The sequence below is a fragment of the Schistocerca gregaria genome, chromosome 8 (assembly GCF_023897955.1).
Source record: "Schistocerca gregaria isolate iqSchGreg1 chromosome 8, iqSchGreg1.2, whole genome shotgun sequence".
Lineage (NCBI taxonomy): Eukaryota > Metazoa > Arthropoda > Insecta > Orthoptera > Acrididae > Schistocerca > Schistocerca gregaria.
This window is the reverse complement of record NC_064927.1, coordinates 453,179,227-453,204,871: the sequence shown is the minus strand read 5'-3', so window position 1 is coordinate 453,204,871 and position 25,645 is coordinate 453,179,227. Positions and strand designations below refer to the sequence as shown.

Genomic DNA, 25,645 nt, shown 5'->3' with positions numbered 1-25,645 from the left:
AATGGCTGCTAAACCAACAAATACCTACTAACATTGACTACATAACTCCTGACCTAAATTCTATAATGAACACAACTTGCAGCTAGAGTTGAACTGGAAGATGAAAATCAGTAGTAAATGTGAAACACTCCAGAAAGGATAAGGGCATGCTCAAGGCACCAGAGAAAATTTATATGGGCACAGACCCAGAAGGGTGTTGTGTTATCCCCAATTATGATATCAAAAAGTAATGTAGGGAACACTTGTAATAAGTCCTCATTAATTAGTGTTACACAAAATTGACAGATATATTAAACCAGCAAAGTTTGAACTGAGGAGAAAAATACTGCATAACTGACACACATCATAATAATGGAGCAGAGTCAACAGACAGACCATCTACTGACTAGCTCAGTGGATGTTTATTCTAATAAGATCAGCAACAAAAAAAAGCCTAACTCCTCCCGAACAGGCCATGAAGGCCCAACGGCACCGACTGGCTGCCATGTCATCCTCAGCGCACAGGTGTCACTGGATGCGGATATGGAGGGGCATGTGGTCAGTATACTGCTCTCCTGGCCGTATGTCAGTTTCAGAGATTGGAGCCACTACTTCTCAATCCAATAGCTCTTCAGTTTGCCTCACAAGGGCTGACTGCAGCCCGCATGACAACAGTACTCAGCAGACCAGATGGTCACCCATCCAAGTGCTAGTCCAGCCTGACAGCACTTAAGTTCGGTGATCTGACAGGAACCGGTGTTACCACTATAAAATCAGCAGTGGTGTATCAGAATTGTCTAATATATGAAACAACTTGCCCTCAGAAATGAATATAGATACTAGACAACAGTTACACATTTTGTATCCAGTTTAGGTTTATAAACGTGTAGTCTTAAATGTGGAACACTCTAGAGAGCAAAAGAATCATTCACTTTGTCCTCTGATATGTAGCCAGAGTCTAGAAGGAAAAGGCCAGTCAGTTGCCTCTCCCACCAATGGGGCATCAGATACGCTAAGCCTGATGCTAAATAATCTGCCTATAGATATCAGATATTTGTGTGATCTGCTCTGTTATGTCGTCACAAAATCATTAGAACATCTGGATCTATATGTGTACAAGGACCGTTAGAGAGTCCAAACTCCCATCCCCCAATACTATATTTGAACTCATTTCTCACAACGATTAAAAATTCTACAAATCAATGTAATGAGAAGATCCTTTGCAATGACAAGACACAGAATACTTACAATGCTACCACAACCTTAACAGATGAGTGTTAGACAGCTTGATAGGTGACATAGAATGGACTGTCTGAGGTCTGCCACTGCAGACAGCAGAATAGCCTAGCTTACATGGTATAGAAATCTCAAATGCCAGTACTCAAGTTGCCTGGTCAACACACAGTTGTACTGGCAAAGCTATCTTAGAAACCAGTTACAGATTGAAGTATGGGATAAGTTGTAGAAAAACTGAGACAAAATTGAATCTGCTCTCTTTGCACACACAGTGAAACCTGCAGATGAACCGATGACCTGTGGATGGAGACAGCTTGCCAGAACACCTGTGTGGCTAAATCCTTGCGAATGATGAGGATGCTGACTAATTATGCTGACAACTTAGATATGCTCCACCTTGTGAATACACTAATACTTCTACTTCTACATCTACATACATACTCTGCAATCCACCATGTGGTGTGTGTTGGAGGGTACTTTGTACTACAACTAGCATGTTCTCTCCCTGTTCCACTCCCAAACAGAACGAGGGAAAAATGACTGCCTATACGCCTCTGTACGAGCCCTAATCTCTCTTATCTTATCTTTGTGGTCTTTCCGCAAAATATAAGTTGGCGGCAGTAAAATTGTACTGCAGTCAACCTCAAATGCTGGTTCGCTAAATTTCCTCAGTAGTGATTCACAAATAGAACGTCTCCTTTCCTCTAGAGACTCCTACCAGAGTTCCTGAAGCATTTCCGTAACACTCACATGATGATCAAACCTACCAGTCACAAATCTAGCAGCCCGCTTCTGAATTGCTTTTATCTCCTCCCTCAATCCGACCTGATAGGGATCCCAAATGCTATAGCAGTACTCAAGAATAGGTCGTATTAGTGTTTTATAAGCGGTCTCCTTTAAAGATGAACCAGATCTTCCCACAATTCTACCAATGAACCGAATACGACTACCAGCCTTCCCCACAACTGGCATTACATGCTTGTCCCACCTCATATCGCTCTGCAATGTTACACCCAAATATTTAATCGACGTGACTGTGTCGAGGGCTACACTACTAATGGAGTATTCAAACATTTTGGGATTCTTTTTCCTATTCATCTGCATTCATTTACATTTATCTATATCTAGAGTTAGCTGCCATTCTTTACACCAATCACAAATCCTGTCCAAGTCATCTTGTATCCTCCTACAGTCCATCAACGACGACACCTTCCCGTACACCACAGCATCATCAGCAAACAGCTGCACATTGCTATCCACCCTATCCAAAAGATCATTTATGTAGATAGAAAACAGCGGACCTACCACACTTCCCTGGGGAACTCCAGATGAACACTCACCATCTAGGACAACGTACTGGATTCTATTACTTAAGAAGTCTTCGAGACACTCACATATTTGGGAACCAATCCCATATGCTCGTACCTTAGTTAGGAGTCTGCAGTGGGGCACCGAGTCAAACGCTTTCCGGAAGTCAAGGAATATGGCATTCGTCTTATACCCTCCATCCATGGTTCGCAAGATATCATGTGAAAAAAGGGCAAGTTGAGTTTCGCAGGAGCGATGCTTTCTAAAGCCGTGCTGATGCATAGACAGCAGCTTCTCTGTCTCAAGGAAATTCATTATATTCGAACTAAGAATATGTGCGAGAATCCTGCAACAAACCGATGTTAAGGATATTTGTCTGTAATTTTGAGGATCTGTCCTTCTACCCTTCTTATATACAGGCGTCACCTGCGTGTTTTTCCAGTCGCTCGGGACTTTACGTTGGGCAAGAGATTCACGATAAATGCAAGCTATGTAAGGAGTCAATGCAGTAGAGTACTCTCTGTAAAACCGAATTGGAATCCCATCAGGACCTGGCGATTTATTTATTTTCAGCCCATTCAGTTGCTTCACAAGCCCAGGCATGTCTATCACTATGTCCTCCGTACGGGAATCTGTACGAGACTCAAATGGCAGTATGTTTGTACAATCCTCCTGCGTGAAAGATATCTCAAATGCTAAATTTAAAATTTCAGCTTTCGTTTTGGTGTCTTCCATTGCCAGGCCAGACTGATCAGTGAGTGACTGGATGGAAGCCTTCGACCCGCTTACCGATTTTACGTAAGATCGGACTTTTCTTGGGTTTTTAGCAAGATCTTTTGCTAAGGTATGACGTTGGTAGTGGTTGAATGCTTCACGCATCGCTCTTTTTACAGCAGCACGAATCTCTACTAACTTTTGCCTGTCCTCATTCTCCTGATCTTTCTTGTACCGCGAGTGCAACTGCCTTTGCTTCCTGAGCATTCTCCGAATTGCGCTGTTAAACCACAGTGGGTCTTTTCCATCTGTAACCCACTTTTTCGGCACATACTTGTCCAATGCATGTTTAAAATTTGTCCATAATTCTTCCACGTCCATCGTACCAGAAGTAAGGTATTCTGGCAAGCTGTCTCCATCCACAGGTCATCAGTTCATCTGCAGGCTTCACTGTGTGTGCAAAGAGAGCAGATTCAATTTTGTCTGTCAGTTTTTCTACATCTTATCCCATACTTCAATCTGTAACTGGTTTCTAAGATAGCTTTTGTGTGTTGACCAAGCAACTCGAGTATTGCCATTTAAGATTTCTATACCATGTAAGTTAGGCTATTCTGCTGTCTGCAGTGGCAGACCTCAGACAGTCCATTCTATGTCACCTATCAAGCTGTCTAACACTCATCTGTTAAGGTTGTGATAGCATTGTAAGTATTCTGTGTCTTGTCATTGCAAAGGATCTTCTCATTACATTGATTTGTAGAATTTTTAATCGTTATGAGAAATGAGTTCAAATATATTATTGGGAGATGGGAGTTTGGATTCTTTAACGTCCTTGTACACATATAGATCCAGATGCTCTAATGATTTTGTGCCGACATAACAGAGCAGATCACACAAATATCTGATATCTGTAGGCAGATTATTTAGCATCTGGCTTAGTGTATCTGATGCCCCATTGGTGGGAGAGGCAACTGACTGTCCTTTTCCTTCTAGACTCTGGCTACATATCAGAGGACAAAGTGAATGATTCTTTTGCTCTCTAGAGTGTTCCACATTTAAGACTACACGTTTATAAATCTAAACTGGATACAAAGTTTCTAATTGTTGTCTAGTGTCTATATTCGTTTCTACTTCAGTAACTATATGGTTTCCAGGAGGAATAGCAATATTAGTACAATCCATAATGAAATTTAAAAATGAAAGGGCTCCTGGACAGGAAAATACTTGCACTGAGGTTCTCAGACAAAAGAATTTGCAGGTTGTTCCATTTCCAACTAGACATCATAAATAATCCATCACAGTGTGAGAAAAACAGTGATATCCATACCTACAACACAAGAGGAAAAAACGACTTTTTGTTATCCATTTTTAAAACTGCCAGTGGCTCAGAAATGAGTTCAGTATGCAGGAACCAATATTTTTGCATTTGCTCAGGAACATAAAATGAGTCACAGGTAGCAAACCAAGTTTCAAACCCAGTTTAAAATAATTTGTCCTGGACAACTCCTTCTACTCCATTAAAATATTTCTACTTAAAAACTGGTAGCCAGTAAAAAACACTGTAGTTGCACAAGTGGAACTAAAGATAATTGTGTGATCATTGGTTGAGCATTAGTCATGTGTACATGTTCCGATGTTCCAGGGGCTGACTTGTTATACATTGTTTCAATAGGGAAATTGTTTACATGATCTATGGAACATGTAACTAACAAACTGACAGTTTAATGATTTGTTAACTTTGGGCAGGGTGCTTGCTAGCAGGGAATTAACTAAAGCTGTGATAATCAAAAAGTCTAAGGAGTAGATCCAGCTAATTCTAAAAGCTACAGGCCAATCTACGTGCTTACAAAGATTCAAGAAAAAGTTGTGTGACAGATTACAGTTACACTTAATAGGTGCCAATTTTGGCTTCGGACTGCAAAAGTTGTTAAACATATGTTTGACAAGGTGATTGAACCTATAGATAGGTGAAAAATGAAAAAATCCAAATGCAGTATTGACCTCGTGGGAGCATTTGATAACTTATTGTGACTTGCATTGTTTGCCCCAGTATCTAAACTACAGTTTTACATATTACCTTAGAGGTAGAGTTATGGCATGGACAGCCAGCACACAGAATTAATCAGTTGAACTATGGAGGGGAGTCCACAGGGTCGATTTGTGTGCCAGTTGCAGGAAGAAGACTGTACTCTGTGCAGACAATCTCAGCTGAGGTGTCAGAACATTAGAGAACTGAGCTGGAGAGAATGGGAAGTAGGTTTCTTTCTCAGATACCGATGGTCTGTAGATGAGAAATTTATCTTAGCCCCTCCACAGAAAACTACATGCACTATGTGATCTAAAGTATCTGGACATCCCAGAAACATAAGATTTTCATACTGGATGCATTGTGCTGCCAGGTACTAAATATCAGTGACTTCACTAGTCATTAAACAGCAGAATGGGGCACTCCGTGGAACTCACGGACTTCGAACATGGTCAAGTGATTGTATGTCACGTGTCACGTCTGTATGTGAGATTACCACATTCCTAAATACCCCTAGGTCCACTGTTTCTGATGTGATGGTGAAATGGAAATATGAAGGGACACGTAAAGCACAAAAGCTTACAGGGCGACCTTGTCTGTTGACTGACAGACAGCCGACAGTTCAAGAGGGTTGTAATGTGTAATAGGCAGACATCTATCCAGGAATTCATAACTGCATCTTGATCCACTGCAGGTACTATGACAGTTAGGCAGGAGATGAGAAAACTTGGATTTCATGGTCAAGCGGCTACTCATAAGCCACACATCATGCTGGTAAATGCCAAACACCACCTCGCTTGGTGTAAGGAGCGCAAACATTGGACGATTGAACAGTGGAAAAACATTGTGTATCGTGATTTGTCACTCCACACAATGTGGCGATATGATGGCAGGGTGAGGGTATGGCGAGTGCCTGGTGATCATCGTCTGTCAATTTGTGTAGTGCCGACAGTAAAATTCGGAGGTGGTGGTGATATGGTGTGTTCATGTTTTTAATGGAGGGGACTTGCACCCCTTGTTGTTTTTGAGTGGCACTATCAAAGCAGACGCCTACATTGATGTTTTAAGCACCTTCTTGCTTCCCACTGTTGAAGAGGAGTTTGGTGATGGCGATTGCATCTTTCAACACAATCTAGAACCTATTCATAATGCATGGCTTGTGGCAGAGTGGTTACGTGACAACATCATCATTGTAATGGGCTGGCCTGCCCAGAGTCCTGACCTGAATCCTATAGAACACCTTAGGGATGTTTTGGAATGCCGACTTCATGCCAGGCCTCACCGACAAGCACCGATACCTCTCCTCAGTTCAGCACTCTGTGAAGAATGGGCTGCCATTCCCCTAGGAACCTTCCAGCACCTGATTGAACATATGCCTGCAAGAGTGGAAACTGTCATCAAGGCTAAGGGTGGGCCAACACCATACTGAATTCCAGCATTACCCACGGAGGGCGCCTCCAACTTGTGAGTAATTTTCAGCCAGGTGTCTGGATACTTTTAATCACATAGTGTAAGTACACTCAAAAGCTTAATGTTCCTTACATAAAAATCTTACAGAGAAATTAGAAAATGCTCCACACTGTTGAATGTTACCTATAAATCCAGCTGGATGAAATGCGCGACTTTGGACACAACACACTTAGACAGCTGCATATAGTGAGTGATGCTATACACAAAATTGCATGCACTTACACAGACAACTAAATGCTACTTCCGTATGTAATGAGAACGTAGCACATGACCTCCATAGGCTTGACGACAAGTGTTGGGTTGCAGAGATTTCTGTGTACATAGAATAATTTAATCCTGAAATGTGCATAAAAGGGTGTGTTCCTAAGACCTCCAGGGGCATAAACATCACACCAAACTGTGCTCTGCAAATGATCAGAGGGTTCACCCCACCACAGTCATTTCAATAAGATGAGCAGTCTGCTGCTGGATGTAAAGGAGATTTAAGCCTGTAGCCACTGTGGACATGTGTACATGTTCTTGCTCTACCATTCCCCAGGTGCTGTGGATGTTTATATGTGCACCACTTGGGTTTTCCTATAGCATTACTGACGTCTGTATACATCTTGAGCCTACCAAAATTTAACTGCTGGCGACAAGTTACTTCCATATCTCAGTGAATAAAGTTCCAAGTATTTGTCGCAAGATGTCTGTGCCTATTTGCATGGTATAATTTGCTAAAAACCTCATTTCAGTATCGTGAACCGTTTATGAAATATGAAGATTGTTAATACCATATATTCCCGATGCTCACTGGTTGAAATGCTGGAGAACTAATGAGATACGGTTCTGTTCATGATTTTAAATAAAATTTAGATACCTTATCTAAATTCCATGTACTGCACTGTGCAAGCTAAAACGAACCATATTCCAAGTTTATACAGTGTGTTTTATCTCTGCAAACACTTTAAAATTTTGTACTGTCTTTCAAGTTATTTGGTTCAGCACATCAGTACGATAAATCACGAAAATAAATTCAGTCCTTTATCGAATAAAGATAGAAGAGTGTAAAATGTGCAAAAGTCAATAATAGTTTTCATAAAATGAGATAAATATTTCATAGTGGCTGGAATGACATCTCTCAGCACAGTAGAAGCATTTGACAAGGATTACAGCCACAACAAAGCCATGCTCAACACAGAATGTGTAGAGCATGTCAGTAACATCAAAAGGGTTAATAAAAACCTGACAGATCACAGAACAATGACTAACATCGGGGGTCAAACACCTGAGCTGGGATGTGAAGACATTGTAGAGTGACTGATTCAATAGTGAAACTGGTGAAGGTATTCACTCACTTTGCCATACAAAAATGTGGAATAGTCCTCAGCTATGTAAATTCCAGTTTTTGCACAGTATTTTATTTAACAGAACAAAGCCTGTATCCCACTTAACTATATAGATTCAACAGGGAAGCCAGCGATAGCTGGCAGTGTGGTCATATGTGAACAACAGACTATATCACTTTTTACTGTATCATATATGCTCAAGTGCAAAAGAAACTGGTATAGGCATACATATTCAAATACAGATGTATTTAAACAGGCATAATATGGCACTGCAGTCAGCAATGCATATATAAGACAACAAGTGCCTGGTGCAGTTATTAGATCAATTACTGCTGCTACAATGCCAGGTTGTCAAGATTTGAGAGAACCTGAACATGGTGTTATAGTCGGCGCACAAGCAGTGGGACACAGCGTCTCCGAGGTAGTGATGAAGTGGGGATTTTCCTGAACAACTACTTCACGAGTATACCATGAATATCAGGAATCTGGTAAAACATCAAATCTCCGACATCACTGTGGCCGGAAAAAGATCCTCCAAGAATGGGACCAACGACGACTGAAAAGAACCATTCAGTGTGACAGAGGTGCAAAACTTCTACAAATTGCTGCAGATTTCAATGCTGGGCCATCAACAAGTGTCAGAATGTGAACCATTCAATGAAACATCATTGACATGGGCTTTTGGAGCCAAAGGCCTACTCTTGTACCCTTGATGACTGCACGACACAAAGCTTTACACCTCGCCTGGGTCTGTCAACACAGACATTGAACTGTTGATGACTTGAAACGTTGCCTGGTCAGATCAGTCTCATCTCAGATAGTATCATGTGGATGGACATGTACGGGTTTGGAGACAACCTCATGAATCCATGTATCCTGCATGTCAGCAGGGGACTGTTCAAGCTGGTGGAGGCTCTGTAATGGTGTGGGACCTGTGCAGTTGGAGTGACATGGGACCTCTGATACATCTAGATATGACTCTTGACAAGTGACACATACTTAAGTATCCTGTCTGATCACCTGTAGTGACTCATGTCCATTGTGCATTCCAACTGACTCAGGCTATTCCAGCAGGATAGAGTCACACCCACACATCCAGAGTGGCTCCAGGAAAACTCTTCAGAGTTTAAACATCTATGCTGGCCACCAAACTCCCCAGACATGAACATTATTGAGCTTATCTGGGATGCCTTGCAACATGCTGTTCAGAAGAATCTCCACCATTTCGTATTCAAACAAATTCGAGGACAGCCTTGCTGGAGTCATGGTGTCAGTTCCTTCCAGCACTACTTCAAACATTAGTAGAGGCCATGTCACGTTGTTGCACTTATACATGCTCAAGGGGGCTCTACATGTTATGAGACAGGTGTAAGTGTTCCTTTGGCTCTCCAGTGTGTAATGGAATTAGCGAACTTGACTAAACAGACTGACCCGTATACATCACAAATGGTAGGCCAAAGTTTACAAAAAAAAATTCGTGGATAACTTGAGAAGTAAAGGTATCTTGTAAGACAAAAAGCAAAATCTGTGTCAGTCAGAATGAACTGTGACGTTATAGCTCATTACGAGGTATACTACATAATATTGAAAGCACATGTACTGTGAGGGAAAAAGGTCACATCAGGTAACAAAATAGACAATGTGGGCTGTAGTGGAGGAGACTGGTGGAACCAGAGGTGAGGAGAAGCAGATAGTTGGGGAGTAGATGATACATAGGCAATTGTATGTGCAGAGTAGGAAAACATTCCAATGAACAATTTTAATTGTTACTTAAGACACTGGGTTGTCAGGTTCAGTAGATGCTGCTGTGGGATATATCAGACCAGCCATTCCAAATAATTTCAGAGATATCTCTGGTACTTAATTTATAAAACAATATATTACAATATACTGGTATATTCTGATTTCTTGGAGGCATTTAACACTAAATTACAATAATATATTGCATGTGGTGTCCCACAAGGTTCCACTGTAGGCTCTTTGTAAGAGGTTTTCTCCCAGTATACGACTAAAATATGACAAGCAGATAGAAGAGATTGACACTGTTAAATTCTTTGTATTACAACTTTGTGATAAATTTGTTTTGGAGGAGCCTGCCACAAATTTCTTGAAATTCCTAAGCAGATCTGTATTTGCAGTGCAGTAATTGTCAGACATCAGTGGGAGAGGGAAAAAAGGAAGAAAAAAATTGGCATACTTTCCTTCCATATCATCATACAGGATCATATGTTAACAGTCCACAAAGCAAAACTAGGATTTTCTGAGTCTAAAACAGTGTAACATGAATTATTTGTCATATTGACTCAAGGAGGTTCTACAGAGCACAGTTCAAGGAACTGGAGACACTAACTTGTGGTTCCCAATATGTTAATTTTTAATGAAATTGATCATAACCAATATCTGTAAAAGCTCAGTAAATATCAGAAATAGGAAAGTCTTAATAAAGGTGATATTGCACTGTGTTTTGCCAGCTATGGATAGTCTTGGGAAGTCTGAACCTCAGTTACATGATTGTATTATAAGGGCAGATGTGAGGAGTCAGTCCTGTCATGACATGCTGTCTCTTTTGTTTTGTTTTATGTTTTTTCTTATATGTATCAACTGTTCCCCCTTAAAAGTTACATGGTTGGCAGTTTGGAGTCAGTCTGAATGCTGCAGTGGTTTACTAGCCATAGCTCTATCGGATAATATATGCCTTCACCTTCCTTCTGATGTACTTACTCAGCCAGTTATAGAAAAACCTACAGTTTGATGTAACTGTGGTGCAATGAAGCAAAAATGGCTACAAAAATTTCCAAGAGTGGGTGGGGCCGCAATCGAAGACTTTAGATTGGTAGGCTGACACTTATTCACTTAGCCACATTTGTTTTCTCTTAAGTGAATGAAATGTACTCCGTACTTTTGATAGAAAACGAGTGTCTGCTTACCTGTTGTCAAAATTGTGCCAACAAGGATGGGGACTGTGATTGCATAGATTTTCCCGGTGTTTTATATGTTTGTGCTCTTCACAGGTATGCTGCCGGATATGAACGTCTTCACTATATGATATTTTGGTGATCACACCTGAAGATGGAGGCTAGATGGATCACCAAAATATTGTATAGTGAAGACGTTCATATCCGGCAGCATACCCGTATAGAGCATAAACAAAAAGGATGGGAATTGTCAACAAAGTCAATAAATTTGAATTTAAAATATTTGAGTTTTTGAAATGTATTATTCGGTATAAACAGAGGATACAGAAAAACAAAATATCTTCCACCATTCATACTCTTAAAGCTGTAGCTTTAAGTTTTTTGAGAATCACTGGCAAAAGAAAAGTCTTTCAGTGATAAGTATTTTTGTATGCAGGGGCCACAATGTCGTGAAAGTTTATCCATTAGGCTGGGCCACTGTAGTGGTATCTTTATATGATTTATATTAGACTACTATTAGAAGAATCGACAAAAATACTGTGTCTAGGTTTTTTTTTTTTTTTTTTTTACATGCTGTCAAGTGTATTTACATAAAAACCAGTGTATGTTTCCATTAGTTCATTTAGTTGATATTGTATTTACTTCTCTCAGATCCATCAAGCTAACTTCAACAAGGATAATGGTATCCAAGAATTTGGAATTGTTATCAGTGATCAGTTCGAGAGTGTCAGTGCAAGAATTTTGGATGCCCCACGCATAGCATACAACAATGTAAGTTCATCTGCAAGTTCTTTAATAACATTTTGAGCCATAACAAAGTTGTAATGTTACACGAGTGGAAATCTTGTGTGTTAAATTCACACAAAACCAAAAACCATTGTATTAATCTGTATTTAGCACCTTTATCAGCCTGCAGCATGCTTTTGTTGTTGTTGTTGTTGTTGTTGTCGTGTGTGTGTGTGTGTGTGTGTGTGTGTGTGTGTGTGTGTGTGTGTGTGTGTGTGTGTGTGAGAGAGAGAGAGAGAGAGAGAGAGAGAGAGAGAGAGAGAGAGAGAGAGAGAGAGAGAGAGAGAGAGAGAGAGAGAGAGAGAGAGAGAGAGAGAGAGGGAGGGAGAGGGAGGGTTCCTTGATTGTACATTTTACCAGCAAGTTCTATGATAATTTAGAAAAAATGCTTTGTATCCTTTTTACATTATAGAAACTTTAGTGTGGTAGTACACTTACTGTAGTTCATACAAATGTTCTCCCATTATTTTGTGAAGTTAACATGGAATATTACTAGTATACAATTTGTTGAATTGTATCTTCATAAATACCATATACCTGCATAACATTTTTTTTTAAATTATTAACATAGCGTGCATCTATAGTTTGGGAGAGAAACCTTCACTACTGACAGCACAGTAGCCTCATTTCACTGATAAGCAACTGCGTAAAGCAGCAGACAATATTGTGTTCTTGAGCAGGTAGCACAAGTCATATTACCTTGCTGTAAAACTAACGTGCGAATATGTTGGGAGACATAACAGTGAGTTTCACATGTGTCCGGTGCTGTCGTTTCACTTTATTGAACTAGAAGACTAGTTCGTACTTCACTAAATTCTCAGTGTTTTTAGTATTTATTCACTTCTGGTTTCATTTCCAATCATGTCCAGTATGATGAGTGGTGAAACAGAAGAAGAAAAGTTTACTGCATAGCAATGCCCGCAAATTTGTGCATTCGGTGAAGGAGCCCTTTGAGAAAGAGAAGCAAAAGTAGTGGGCCTTTATTCCTTGTTGGTCAGATTGTAAAGAGGAAACAGTAGGGACATAACAATACGATAGACAGTAATGAGAGGAGCACAACAAAGCTACAGATACTGGGAAAGAAGTGTGTAGGGAAGAAGGAAGTGACAGTTGGAATGATTTTTAGAAAGACACCATTTGTTTTCATATAAACTTATTTACCTACATAAAAGCCCGGCTTAAAGGACTGCGTTAAGGGGCATATGGGGATTAATGTGTGCATTCTATGAGGGGTTGTAGCATTGGTGAATCATTTGACATAGTCATTGGCGATCAGAAGGAGCTCTGGATGCCTGTATGTACAACCTCGGTTTTGACTTTGCAGTTAGTAACTTTGCTGTGTTTAGAGGTAAACAGTGTTCGCAACTGCCATTCCATGCAACCGTGCCCAACTGATAGTCCATACTCTTGTTGGACAACTTCAGCTGTTTGAACAGTGTAACTTTGTGTGCCGAAGATGGACAGATATTTAGACAGGTTCCTGTACATGTTGGGCACAGTGTATTGGTGTGTTGTTACTTTTAGCAGTGATTTGTGAACATTACCACACCTGTTACTGTATGTCTGCATAGTGTAAAAGCATGTCAAGGTTCATGCATTGTGTGAACATTGGTGGGTTACTAAACATCTTCCAGACAAAATCTGGGCACACGTTGCACCTGTGGCATGTGCCTCTGTTCAGGCTACCACTGTCACTAGAACACCGCCATAAATGGCTGCCCTAGTGTCTTGAAAGAGTTGACTGGAGAGGAGAATGACACTCTGTTTCCTTCCGTGATGAAATTAATGTCTGTCTGTGAGTGATGGACATACATATGTACAGTGCTGACCTGGTGAGTGACGTATTTCAGAGTGCATTTGCCCACTGTATACAGATAACACTCGAGGCTTCATGGTGTGGGGCATCATCAGTTACAACTTGCAGTCACATTTGGTTTTCTTGTTTGGTAAAGAAACCATTGATCATCACTTTGCACAGGTTGTTGTACCCATTTTGCTTCCATTTCTTTGATAGGAAGGTGATGTGTTTTTTCCGTAGGACAATTCACTTCCAAATACAGTTGCTGCAACATAGCTAGCAAGATCGCCAGATCTGTTACTAATTGAAAATATATGGGACAATAAGTATAAGCTTATTCATTATCCAGATCAATTAACGAATTGCCACAAGTGCTGCAAGGTGCTTGCAACAATTGATGTAACTGTTTTGACACCACTTCCTGTTCATGTGTTTCATTTTGTCCGAATTTATCATATACTTTTATGATGATGTACTATCTGTCATCTCAGCTATGAATAAAATGGTCTTTTCGTTGAGGATATCACTTTTTTTAAACTAGTGTATGTAAATGTTACAAGAGGAAGAAATGTCTCACATTATTGAAATTTCTCACGTTGCTTCAGATAATGACCATTTTAAAGGCAGTAAATTTTTGTTGCATACAGAGCTCAACCCCCCCCATGAACCATGGACCTTGTCATTGGTGGGGAGGCTTGCGTGCCTCAACGACACAGATAGCCCTACCGTAGGTGCAACCACAATGGAGGGGTATCTGTTGAGAGGCCAGACAAACATGTGGCACCTGAAGACGGGCAGCAGCTTTTTCAGTAGTTGCAGGGGCAACAGTCTTGATGATTGACTGATCTGGCCTTGTAACACTAACCAAAACGGCCTTGCTGTGGTGGTACTGCGAACGGCTGAAAGCAAGGGGAAACTACAGCTGTAATTTTTCCCGAGGGCAAGCAGCTTTACTGTATGATTAAATGATCATGGCATCCTCTTGGGTAAAATATTCCGGAGGTAAAATAGTCCCCCATTCGGAACTCCGGGCGGGGACTGTTCAGGACGACGTCGTTATCAGGAGAAAGAAAACTGGCGTTCTACGGATTGGACCATGGAATGTCAGATCCCTTAATCGGGCAGGTAGGTTAGAAAATTTAAAAAGGGAAATGGATAGGGTACAGTTAGATATAGTGGGAATTAGTGAAGTTCGGTGGCAAAAGGAGCAAGACTTTTGGTCAGGTGAATACAGGGTTATAAACACAAAATCAAATAGGGGTAATGCAGGAGTAGGTTTAATTATGAATAAAAAAATAGTGCGGGTAAGCTACTACAAATAGCATAGTGAACGCATTATTGTGGCCAAGATAGACACAAAGCCCATGCCTACTACAATAGTACAAGTTTATATGCCAACTAGCTCTGCAGATGATGAAGAAATTGATGAAATGTATGATGAGATAAAAGAAATTATTTGGAATTCGACAGTAGGAAAAGGAAGACAAAGAAACGTAGTAGGTGAATATGGATTGGGGCTAAGAAATGAAAGAGGAAGCCGCCTGGTAGAATTTTGCACGGAGCATAACTTAACCATAGCTAACACTTGGTTCAAGAATATTGAAAGAAGGTTGTATACATGGAAGAACCCTGGCAATACTAGAAGGTTTCAGATAGATTATATAATGGTAAGACAGAGATTTAGGAACCAGATTTTAAATTGTAACACATTTCCAGGGGCAGATGTCGACTCTGACTACACTCTATTGGTTATGAACTGTAGATTAAAACTGAAGAAACTGCAGAAAGGTGGAAATTTAAGTAGATGGGACCTGGATAAACTGACTAAACCAAACGTTATACAGAGTTTCAGGGATAGCATAAGGGAACAATTGACAAGAATGTGGGAAAGAAATACAGTAGAAGAAGAATGGGTAGCTTTGAGGAATGAAATAGTGAAGGCAGCAGAGGATCAAGCAGGTAAAAAGTCAAGGGCTAGTAGAAATCTTTGGGTAACAGAAGAGATACTGAATTTAATTGATGAAAGGAGAAAATACAAAAATGCAGTAAGTGAAGCAGGCAAAAAGGAATACAAACGTCTGAAAAATGAGATCGACAGGAAGTGCAAAATGGCTAAGCAGGGATGGCTAGAGGACAAGTGTAAGGATGTAGAGGCTTATCTCACTAGGGGTAAGATAGGTACTGCCTACAGGAAAATTAAAGAGATCTTTGGAGGAAAGAAAACCACTTTCATGAATATCAAGAGCTCAGATGGAAACCCGGAGCTAAGCAAAGAAGGGAAAGCAGAAAAGTGGAAGGAGTATATAGAGGGTCTATACAGGGGCGATGTTGTTGAGGACAATATTATGGAAATGGAAGAGGATGTAGATGAAGATGAAATTGGAGATAAGATAATGCATGAAGAGTTTGACAGAGCACTGAAAGACCTGAGCCGAAACAAGGCCCCTGGAGTAGACAACATTCCATTAGAACAACTGACAGCCTTGGGACAGTCCTAACAAAACTCTACCATCTGGTGAGCAAGATGTATGAGACAGGTGAAATTCCCTCAGACTTCGAGAAGAATATAAGAATTCCAATACCAAAGAAAGCAGTTTAATAAGCCACAGCTGCAAAATACTAACGCGAATTCTTTACAGACAAATGAAAAAACTGGCAGAAGCCAACCTCAGGGAAGATTCCGTAGAGATGTTTGAACATGTGAGGCTATACTGACATTATGACTTATCTTAGTAGAAAGATTAAGGAAAGGCAAACCTACATGTCTAGCATTTGTAGACTTAGACAAAGTTTTTGACAATGTTGACTGGAATACACTCCTTCAAATTCTGAAGGTGGCAGGGGTAAAATACAGGGACTGAAAGGCTATTTACAATTTGCACAGAAACCAGATGGCAGTTTTAAGAGTTGAGGGGCATGAAAGGGAAGCAGTGGTTGGGAAGGGAGTGAGACAGGGTTGTAGCCTCTCCGCAATGTTATTCAATCTGTATATTGAGCAAGCAGTAAAGAAAACAAAAGAAAAGTTTGGAGTAGGTATTAAAATCCATGGAGAAGAAATAAAAACTTTAAGGTTCGTCGATGACGTTGTAATTCTGTCAGAGACAGCAAAGGACTTGAAAGAGCAGTTGAACGGAATGGATAGTGTCTTGAAAGGAGGATATAAGATGAACACCAACAAAATAAAAACTAGGATAATGGAATGTAGTCAAATAAAGTCTGGTGATACTGAGGGTATTAGATTAGGAAATGAGACACTTAAAGTAGTAAAGGAGTTTTGCTATTTGGAGAGCAAAATAACTGATGATGGTCGAAGTAGAGAGGATATAAAATGTAGACTGGCAATGGCAAGGAAAACGTTTCTGAAGAAGAGAAATTTGTTAACATAAAGTATAGATTTAAATGTCAGGAAGTAGTTTCTGAAAGTATTTGTATGGAGTGTAGCCACGTATGGAAGTGAAACATGGAGGATAAATAGTTTGGACAAGAAGAGAATAGAAACTTTCGAAATGTGGTGCTACAGAAGAATGCTGAAGATCAGATGGGTAGATCACATAACTAATGAGGAGGTATTGAATAGAATTGGGGAGAAGAGGAGTTTGTGGTACAACTTGACTAGAAGAAGGGATCAGTTGGTAGGACATGTCCTGAGGCATCAAGGGATCACCAATTTAGTATTGGAGGGCAACGTGAAGGGTAAAAATCGTAGAGGGAGACCAAGAGATGAGTACACTAAGCAGATTCAGAAGGATGTAGGTACTGGGAGATGAAGAAGTTTGCACGGGATAGAGTAGCATGGAGAGCTGCATCAAACCAGTCTCAGGACTGAAGACCACAACACAGACCTCAAAGACACTGGCCTTGGTTATTCAGATATTAATGGATGTAAAATATTAATGGGAAAGATAGATGATGTTCAAATGCAGTTATTTCTATTCAAGATAATGGGTGTGATGTTTGGAAGTCTACTACGGGTAGAAGGTACTTGAATTAGTATCAGGCATTCATTAGATAGAAAGTGGAGTGATGGAACACCCAAGAGGACAATGGCAGTGCCAGTTGGAAAACGAGAGCAAGTCATTGTTTAACATGCATATACAGCTGTCAGTTTTGTGCAAAACTGCCTGTTAATTATTTGTTCAATAAAGATAGACAATTATGGAGGAGATCAACTGTGTAGGTTTTTCAGAAGTGGTTTGAGAAGAGTTTTACCCTGCCGTAACTAGTGTTTGGTAGTTTCAGCACAGTATATAAACGATATAGTAAATGGTAGGATTAATGATACTATTGGTAGCACTCGTAGGGAGAGAACATGAAAGAACATGTAAGAGAGAAACTGGGAGCTGCACACCGAACTCGCATTCGGGAAGGTGATGGTTCAAACCCACGTCTGGCCCATTTAGATTTTCCGTGATTTCCTTAAATCACTCTAGGCAAAAAAGGGGAAGGTTCCTTTGAAAGGGCACAGGCAATTTCCTCCCTCCATCCTTACATAATCCGATGAGACTGATGACCTCACTGTTTGTTGTTGTTCCTAATCCCTCCCTCCGTCCCCCCTCCCCCTCCCCCATCCTATAAACGATCCAACCAGCCAACCAAACTGGGTCTGATGACCCCCCCCCCCCCCCCCCCCTGCACATAGTTAGTATGTCATTTAGAATTAGTCCGTTGTATGTTTGATATCCTTACAGAATATGAATTGCATTTTATAATAAAAAATAAGTTGATTGTGTTTCTTCTGTGCTTTCATGCAACCAAAGCAATTACTTTTGGTGCAAGTCCTGCTTACACGCACAAACATAAAAAAATTATTTAATTTTTGTCATTTTGTACTCAATACAATGTTCATCATCATGGCCAAGGGCAAGAGTTTCCAGCTATTAGTGATAAATGTGAATGTTGTTTATGAATAATGGATTAACATTTTATATGGGCTTGATGAAGTATTGAAGCATTGTTTGAGATATTCAGTTTTTAGTTTATTTTAACTAATAACATGACGTATCATTTTTCCCCCTTCTTTTTGAGGAAACTGTGTTTTCTAGTGGTATATTATAAATCTGTAACCCCCCCTCCCCTCCTAAAAACATTTATGAGAACAAAAGTATGTTGTAGGAAAGTTCTCATGTGCGCAGTTCAGAAAAGCCGATGTTGGTAAGGATCCAGATTGTGCAGGTTGTGAAGTAACCATTAAAGTGAAGCAGCGACTGGGTGGTGCAGCTGTCTCCTTGGCCACAGTTTGGCGGTGGCCATTCATGTGGACACACAGCTCGTTGGTTATCGTGCCCACGTAAAAAGCAGCACAGTGGTTGTAGTTTAGGTTGTGGATCACATGGCTGCTTCCACAAGTATCTCTATCTATGGTGGCATAGGTGATGCCTTTGCCAGGACTGGAGTAGGTGGTAGTTGGAGGATCTATGGGACAGACATTGCAACTAGGACTGTTGCAGGGATATGAGCTAAGAGGCAAGGGATTGGGAGCAAGAATAGAGGAGGATATTGCGTAGGTTTGGTGGACAGCAGAATATCGACATGGGAGGAGCGGGCAGTATAATGGGTAGGATATTCCTCATTTCAGGTGGTATATAAGGCAGTCTTGTTACCTCAGCATCAGAAAACAGTCCTAGAAAGGAACTTGAACCCAGTCAGGAACACAGTTTTAATCTGCAAGGAAGTTTTGTGTAAGTGCGCGCACCGCTGCAGTGTGAAAATTTCATTCTGGAGGTCTTTGTGGTAGATAACTTGAGTATCTGTAGCATAACTAGAAAATGTCACCATTATTAGGCTTATCAATTTTGGATTTTGTGTGAGAAGTGTATTTCTGCAAACACTACTTTTTATATCTTGTGTGGTAGTTTATAGTGTAAGCCTTGTTTGTACTTCTCCACAAGCCCTGAAAACCTTCAGTTAGATGCAAAAATATTTTTAGTAGGTTCTTAAAAAATATTTTTAAATGACATACCAACTTACTCTGTTCTTATAAACTATTCTGTTATCAGCCTTAGTCTCATTCCATTTGCAGAGATATTGCCTTGCTTTTCTACTCCATTGCTGTTATGAAAACAAAACAAAAACTTGCCTAAATTAGTCGTTTTCTGCTCACATTTTAGCAAAAAGAAGTCCAACCGAGGAGAGGCGTGTGGCGAGCTGAACATTTCCTGAGGAGCACTCCGCTGAGGAATTGGGTTATCATAAATTTTGGCGTAAACATCAGAGTCGATGAACTGTGGTAATTGTTTTGCAGTGAAACAAATCTTTACAAAGTGTAGTTTTTTTAATTCATGTATTCATGGTGTCTCTCGCTCTCTCTCTTTAAAGGTCATTTGCTAACCTGATGACGTCTGTGGGAAGTTCATTGGGAATGTCGATCGATAGACCACAAAATTTATTGGTAATGGATAGAAGAGATCCTGCTTCCAAATTGTACGGCCTCCTTTTAGATTGTAAAAAGTCTGGAACGGAACTCGCCGTCGTGGTTATTGACGACAAACGTGGTGTCTACTGTAAGTGTGAAGTAATGCCATCTGGTATTTCCAATGCCTTAAAGCTCAGTATTTACAGTTAATGTTATCAAAGCTCACCCTCATGTAGGCTTATTGATGTCAGCTGTTAGAAGTTGCAAAAATTAAGATTCACAAATTACTTATTCCCAGAAGACTGTGACTCAATGCCTTGCACTTGTACATCTCAGATCTCTCCGAACGAAGAGCAGTTGGGGGGGGGGGGGGGGGGGTCGTTCATCCTTAGCTTTAACCCTTTGCCACTTCCATTTTTGGGGATTAGCAAGTGCTGTCTTTACTCTGTGACTGTAAACTCTGGGCACCTGTTGGGTGGAATGTCTGCTCAACAGGCTGCATAATGAGGATGGTGCAGAGGAGGAGGAGGAGGAGGAGGAGGAGGAGGAGGGGGGTAGTGGCCAGGGTGAAACAGTTACCAATAGGAGTACTGCTACACCCCATATGCTAGTGGCTCATTTGAGTATATCTGCATAATTGTAGAACAAAATAAAAATTGGTTAAAAAAATAAAAACTTTTAAAAAAATACTGTTCAGTTGGTGGTTTGGATGTTTGACAGGCAGGGCAGTCAAAGGACTTATAAATTATGACACACATATTGTAACACATTTGTAATTATGTATTTATTCTAGTTATGGATCACAGAACTTTATACCAGGTTATTAATTTCAGTCGGCAATGACCGTCTTCAGACCTAAAAACCTAGAGGCATTAGAACATGTATTTACACATAATAAACCCAGTCAAATAACTGAGTACATACAATTTTTAATCACACAAAGTCAGCATAGGTAAAAATTGTACTGTCAGAGCAATAAACGAAACAAGCTTCCATCATATTTATATAAAATGTGAATACATATGTAGTTACAGCATACATACGAGGTGGAATCCAAAATTTTCGGGCCGGCCATACAGATACTGAAGATGATCCTCACACCAGAAGGCCCGATAGCCGCAGAATGCCAGTTATTGTTGCCAAACTTAAACAATTTGTTCGTGCAGATCGACGTCTTACCTTTAGAGACTTTCTGATGAAGTGGGTATTGGTTGTGGGACATGTCAACGAATGTTGACTGATAAATTGGGCATGCATCGTGTCATCACAAAATTTGTGCCAAGGATCTTGACTGCCGATCAGGAGGCACAGCATGTTGAAGTATGCACGGACTTTCGTCAGACCGCATCTGGTGATCCAACCTTCTTGTCAAGGGGTTATCACCGGTGACAAGAACTGGATTTGCATTTATGAACCGTAGACAAAGCAACAATTGTCACAGTGGAAGAGCCCGCACTCTCAGAGATCCATAAAAGTGAGACAGGTGAAGAGCACAATAATCGATTTCTTTGATACCAAGGGAATTGTGCACAAAGCATTCATCCCACCCAACCAAACAGTGAATTCTGTGTACTACTGTGATGTTTTGTGACGGCTCCATGAAAACGTGCGGCAATGAGGGCCTGAACTTTGGTGTCAAGGGACTGACTACTGCATCAAAACAACGCGCCCTGTCACATGTCCTTGACCATGGTGACCATTAGTCCAAAGGTAAGGTTTTAAACAGATGGTACTACCAGTCCCGAAACTTTGGGATAGCACCTCATATAGGCTCTGTGAAACGTCTTAATGTCTGTCAGTAACAGCTGACATACCTGAGGTATGGTACGCACAGCAGTTTACACAAATTGTACATTAGCCATTTACTGAATAAACAAATTCTCAAAACACAATATAGCAGTGCTTGTGTTATTCTGAATTACGATGCTAAGTTCCTTCGGACATGCATGCATAATTTTTAATAACACATTCACTGCAATATCGTATTTATCCACCGACACTGGGCAAGCGACTTTAAATTAAAATGTCTCCCCTGTACAGAATGCACAAAATAGATGTAAAAGTACATGCTGTAGTCGCATGGTTGACAACACATGGAAATTTGGGTCCGGCTGTGAGCCGTGCTAAGGTAGCCAAATGGTAAGGTGACTATTCATGACAAACAGGAAATCCGCGTTGGTCCCAGTCGGGCAAAATTTTCATTGTCATCATTCTATTATACAGCTGATTGTTGTCCATATTTGGAATTGCGAATACATCTGATGCAATGCTCAAAACAGTTTCAGTAATTATTAATAACTTAATATGTGAACTTACCAGAGTGCTAGCATATTATTACAGTTACACAGAGGAGGCTGGCTTTATTTAAAATATATACTAATAATAAATCAATATAACCATTGTGTTTTTGTGTCTTTCTTTGAACATACTAATCTCCAAAACTACCAGATGGATTTTTATGCAGTTTTCACTGGTGACTTTGGCATAGCTAGGGCCATCAAACACACTATATTTCATCGAAATTGTATTGTGGAAAAGTCCTTATGTATGCAATGAATGCATGCATTAGTCGACCACAATATTATTGCACTTGGGAGTGACCGAGCCATGGTCAGCTTATCATGAGTTTTTATTGTGATATTTCACAAGGACATATTGAACCACTTGGTATTATATGCAGAACTTTCCTGAAGTTATTCAGTGTGAGGAGCTTTCCTCAGTCACCACTGTACTTGTTTAATGCAACATACCCAGTGTTTCCAACAATGGCCACAGGATGCCAAGAGCAATAATATAGTGGTCAGGTTGTATACGTGTGTGTGTGTGTGTGTTTTCCACATCTCCTCCAAAACCACAGTACCGATTTCTCCAAACTTGGTGCACACGTCACTTACTGTCTGAAAAGAATTGCTGTGGGGATAAGAACCACCTACCTATCAAAGGGAGGGATAAGAGTGGGAGTGAAAAAGAGTTGTTACCCATGACACACAAATACTCAGATTTTATTCATCCAGTATTTGGTAACGAGAACACTTGCTGTCTTGAAACAAATTCATATCTTTATATAACTTTTTCTCACTGGCACTCCCTCACGTAATGATAAAGGGAAAACTTGTATTGTGTACTACATTTTGGCTGTTCATTTTCACATCATTATTACTTCTTTAAGACTACCTGAATTCAAGACACATGTTGCAGACAGTGTTCACATATACCACTGAACGTACATGCAAAATTATATAGCGTTGTTCCACATAAATCTCAGGATACGACATGACAAGCACTAAGATGCTGCAGTGTGTATGAGATTTGAATTTATTACTTCTTTACTATGAACTCTGTTCACAAGAAATGTCAGGTGCTATCCACATATGCCACTGAATGTACCTACAAAATTATATCATTTTATAGCACAGAGAGAGAGGGGCAGGAGGAGATAGGCAGATGGGGGAGGGGGCAGAAGAGATGGACAGAGAACGGGTAAGGGTGGAGATTGACTTACAGAATTTGAAAGAAGTATGTACTTGGGAATGTCAGGTATTCAGCTAGTAAGTAATGAGAGTTACAAAAATAGATTTAAAAAAATGACACTGAATTTTTAGAAACACTAATTGAATTAAAGCAATCTGAAGCAAAAATTCTAATACACTGTTGATACGTGTACATGTAGAAAGTGAACATAGAGACAGTGGAAGACTGTGACACAGATAGTTTTCTTACACTCTAGGAAAATGTCACACATTTAGCATCATAACAAAGAGGTACCAATACAGAACAAAGTGCAACAGCCTACTTTTAGACTCCAACCAGGATTAGTGCAACATAACAGTAGTACATCCTATTGCAAACAATAATAGACAGCTAGTTTTAAAATCACATAACGTTATGGAGCGACTGCTGTCACTGGGAAGATATTAAATGTAACCTCACTCACCAGTTATTTATAGTAACTATAGATAAGTCACCATATGTAAATTAAAGCTCCGATCAAATAAATAAAGCAGCTCTAAAATACGAACATGTTAACTGTACTAATAAAAAGTACTGATGGAGCGTCGATACATGTGAGCTCTGCTCATCAAAGTTGTAAAATGAACACACAAGGTGCTGAGCAAGGTGGTGCAGTGGTTAGCACACTGGACTTGCCTTTGGGAGGACGACGATTCAAACCTTTGTCTGGCTATGCAAATTTAGGTTTTCCGTGATTTCCTTAAATCACTCCAGGTATGTCAGGATGGTTCCTTTGAAAGGGCACAGCCGATTTCTTCCCCATCCTTGACACAGTCCAAGATTATGCTTCATATCTAATGACCTTGATGTTGATTGGATGTTAAATCCAATATTCCGTCCTGGACACAAAGGGTATGTTTCAAATATAACATCTGATATTTGTGACACATCGTAGTTAGCCATTCAGTCTTCTACACGGAGATCGATAAATAGCAGTTGAAAGGACACATTTTCATATGCGTTAACTGTCGTGTGCATTTGTTTACATTAATATAAAACAAATGTAGACACTAATAAAAACATAAAAAGGACAGTTAAAGACAATAAGATTTGTAAACTGAAGCAATTTGAGGTACATGACTCACATTTGGGAGGACAACACTTCAAACCTGCATCCAGCCATTCTGATTTAGGTTTTTGGTGATTTCCCTAAATTGCTCAAACTACTCAAGGTTCATACACAGAATCTAAAAGTCCACCATACATAGGACACAAACTTTGTTTATTTATTTATTTATTATGGCTAAGTTCATTCAAACATTATTGCCTAAACTTTCTCTATACATACCTCCCAAAATGGTGTAGGTTCAGGAAACTGAGAAGTGGCCTAGTTTTATTAAATGCTGTACAAAACCCCACACAGCATGTCTCCCTTGCAGGTCCAGGTGTAAGAATAGGCCCGAGGTATTCCTGCCTGTCATAAGAGGCAACTAAAAGGAGTTTCACATGTTTCGGCCTTTGTGATGGTCCCCTGTAGGGTTTACCTCCATTCTTCAAAATTTTCCCAAAGAGTGAGCCAATTGGGGAAGGGCACCTTACATGGTGCATTGAGTCCATCATGCTTAGAGATCTTTAGCCCACTTTCTCGTTGTCACATTTCAGCCCCGCTCATTCTCCATTTCTTGGGCGAGGATACCTTCCTGGGTACGTTTTCCACCATTCACTATGCCGTGTTGCTTTCTGCATCAACAATGACCATGGACTTCTTTGCACTTGATATCCAGAACGGTAGCCAGTCTGTTGTGGTGGGGCCGCCTTGTACCCTGTTAGTTGTAGCCCCCTGACCACACAGGGATCGCTTTGCTGATGACTGCACTGTTAACTCCCCAGGTACGCCAAGGGGTAAATGTCCACCCCCCTGGGGTATCGGGACACCCAGCAGTGGCCATCCTGCCCGTAGGGAGGGCCCCTGGTTGGAGTGGGTGGCATCAGGGCGGTTGACACACAATGAAGCATAGTCCACCATCTCTCGCTGGTGGTGAAACACCAGCAGTCTCTTAAGTGTTCATGAGCTCAATTCATCGCACAGAATTACAACCCCAAATTGTTCCTCTCCCTGGCCATACCATGGGAGGAATGTCAAGCTAAAGATGGCTGCAGATCTTATTCACCACAGTTCCTTGTATGTTCAAGAACTGATGGGGAATCTTTAATGACGATGAAGCCTCAGTTTTTTGTTGAGCATTTAGAGGACAAGTTTGGGGAGGTGGAGGGATTGTCCAAAAT

At 40.4% G+C, this 25,645-nt stretch overlaps 1 protein-coding gene across 3 annotated transcripts in view; it reads left to right on the top strand.

The window, feature by feature from the left end:
• Nucleotides 1-25,645, top strand: part of LOC126284212 (protein argonaute-2-like) — a 210,182-nt gene that overhangs the window by 140,506 nt on the left and 44,031 nt on the right. For all 3 annotated transcript variants that reach the window (XM_049982981.1, XM_049982980.1, XM_049982979.1), the window contains exons 14-16: nucleotides 11,625-11,744; nucleotides 19,665-19,783; nucleotides 19,873-20,057. In XM_049982981.1, the coding sequence (XP_049838938.1) occupies nucleotides 11,625-11,744; nucleotides 19,665-19,783; nucleotides 19,873-20,057 (424 nt within the window). The remainder of the gene's footprint in view (nucleotides 1-11,624; nucleotides 11,745-19,664; nucleotides 19,784-19,872; nucleotides 20,058-25,645) is intronic.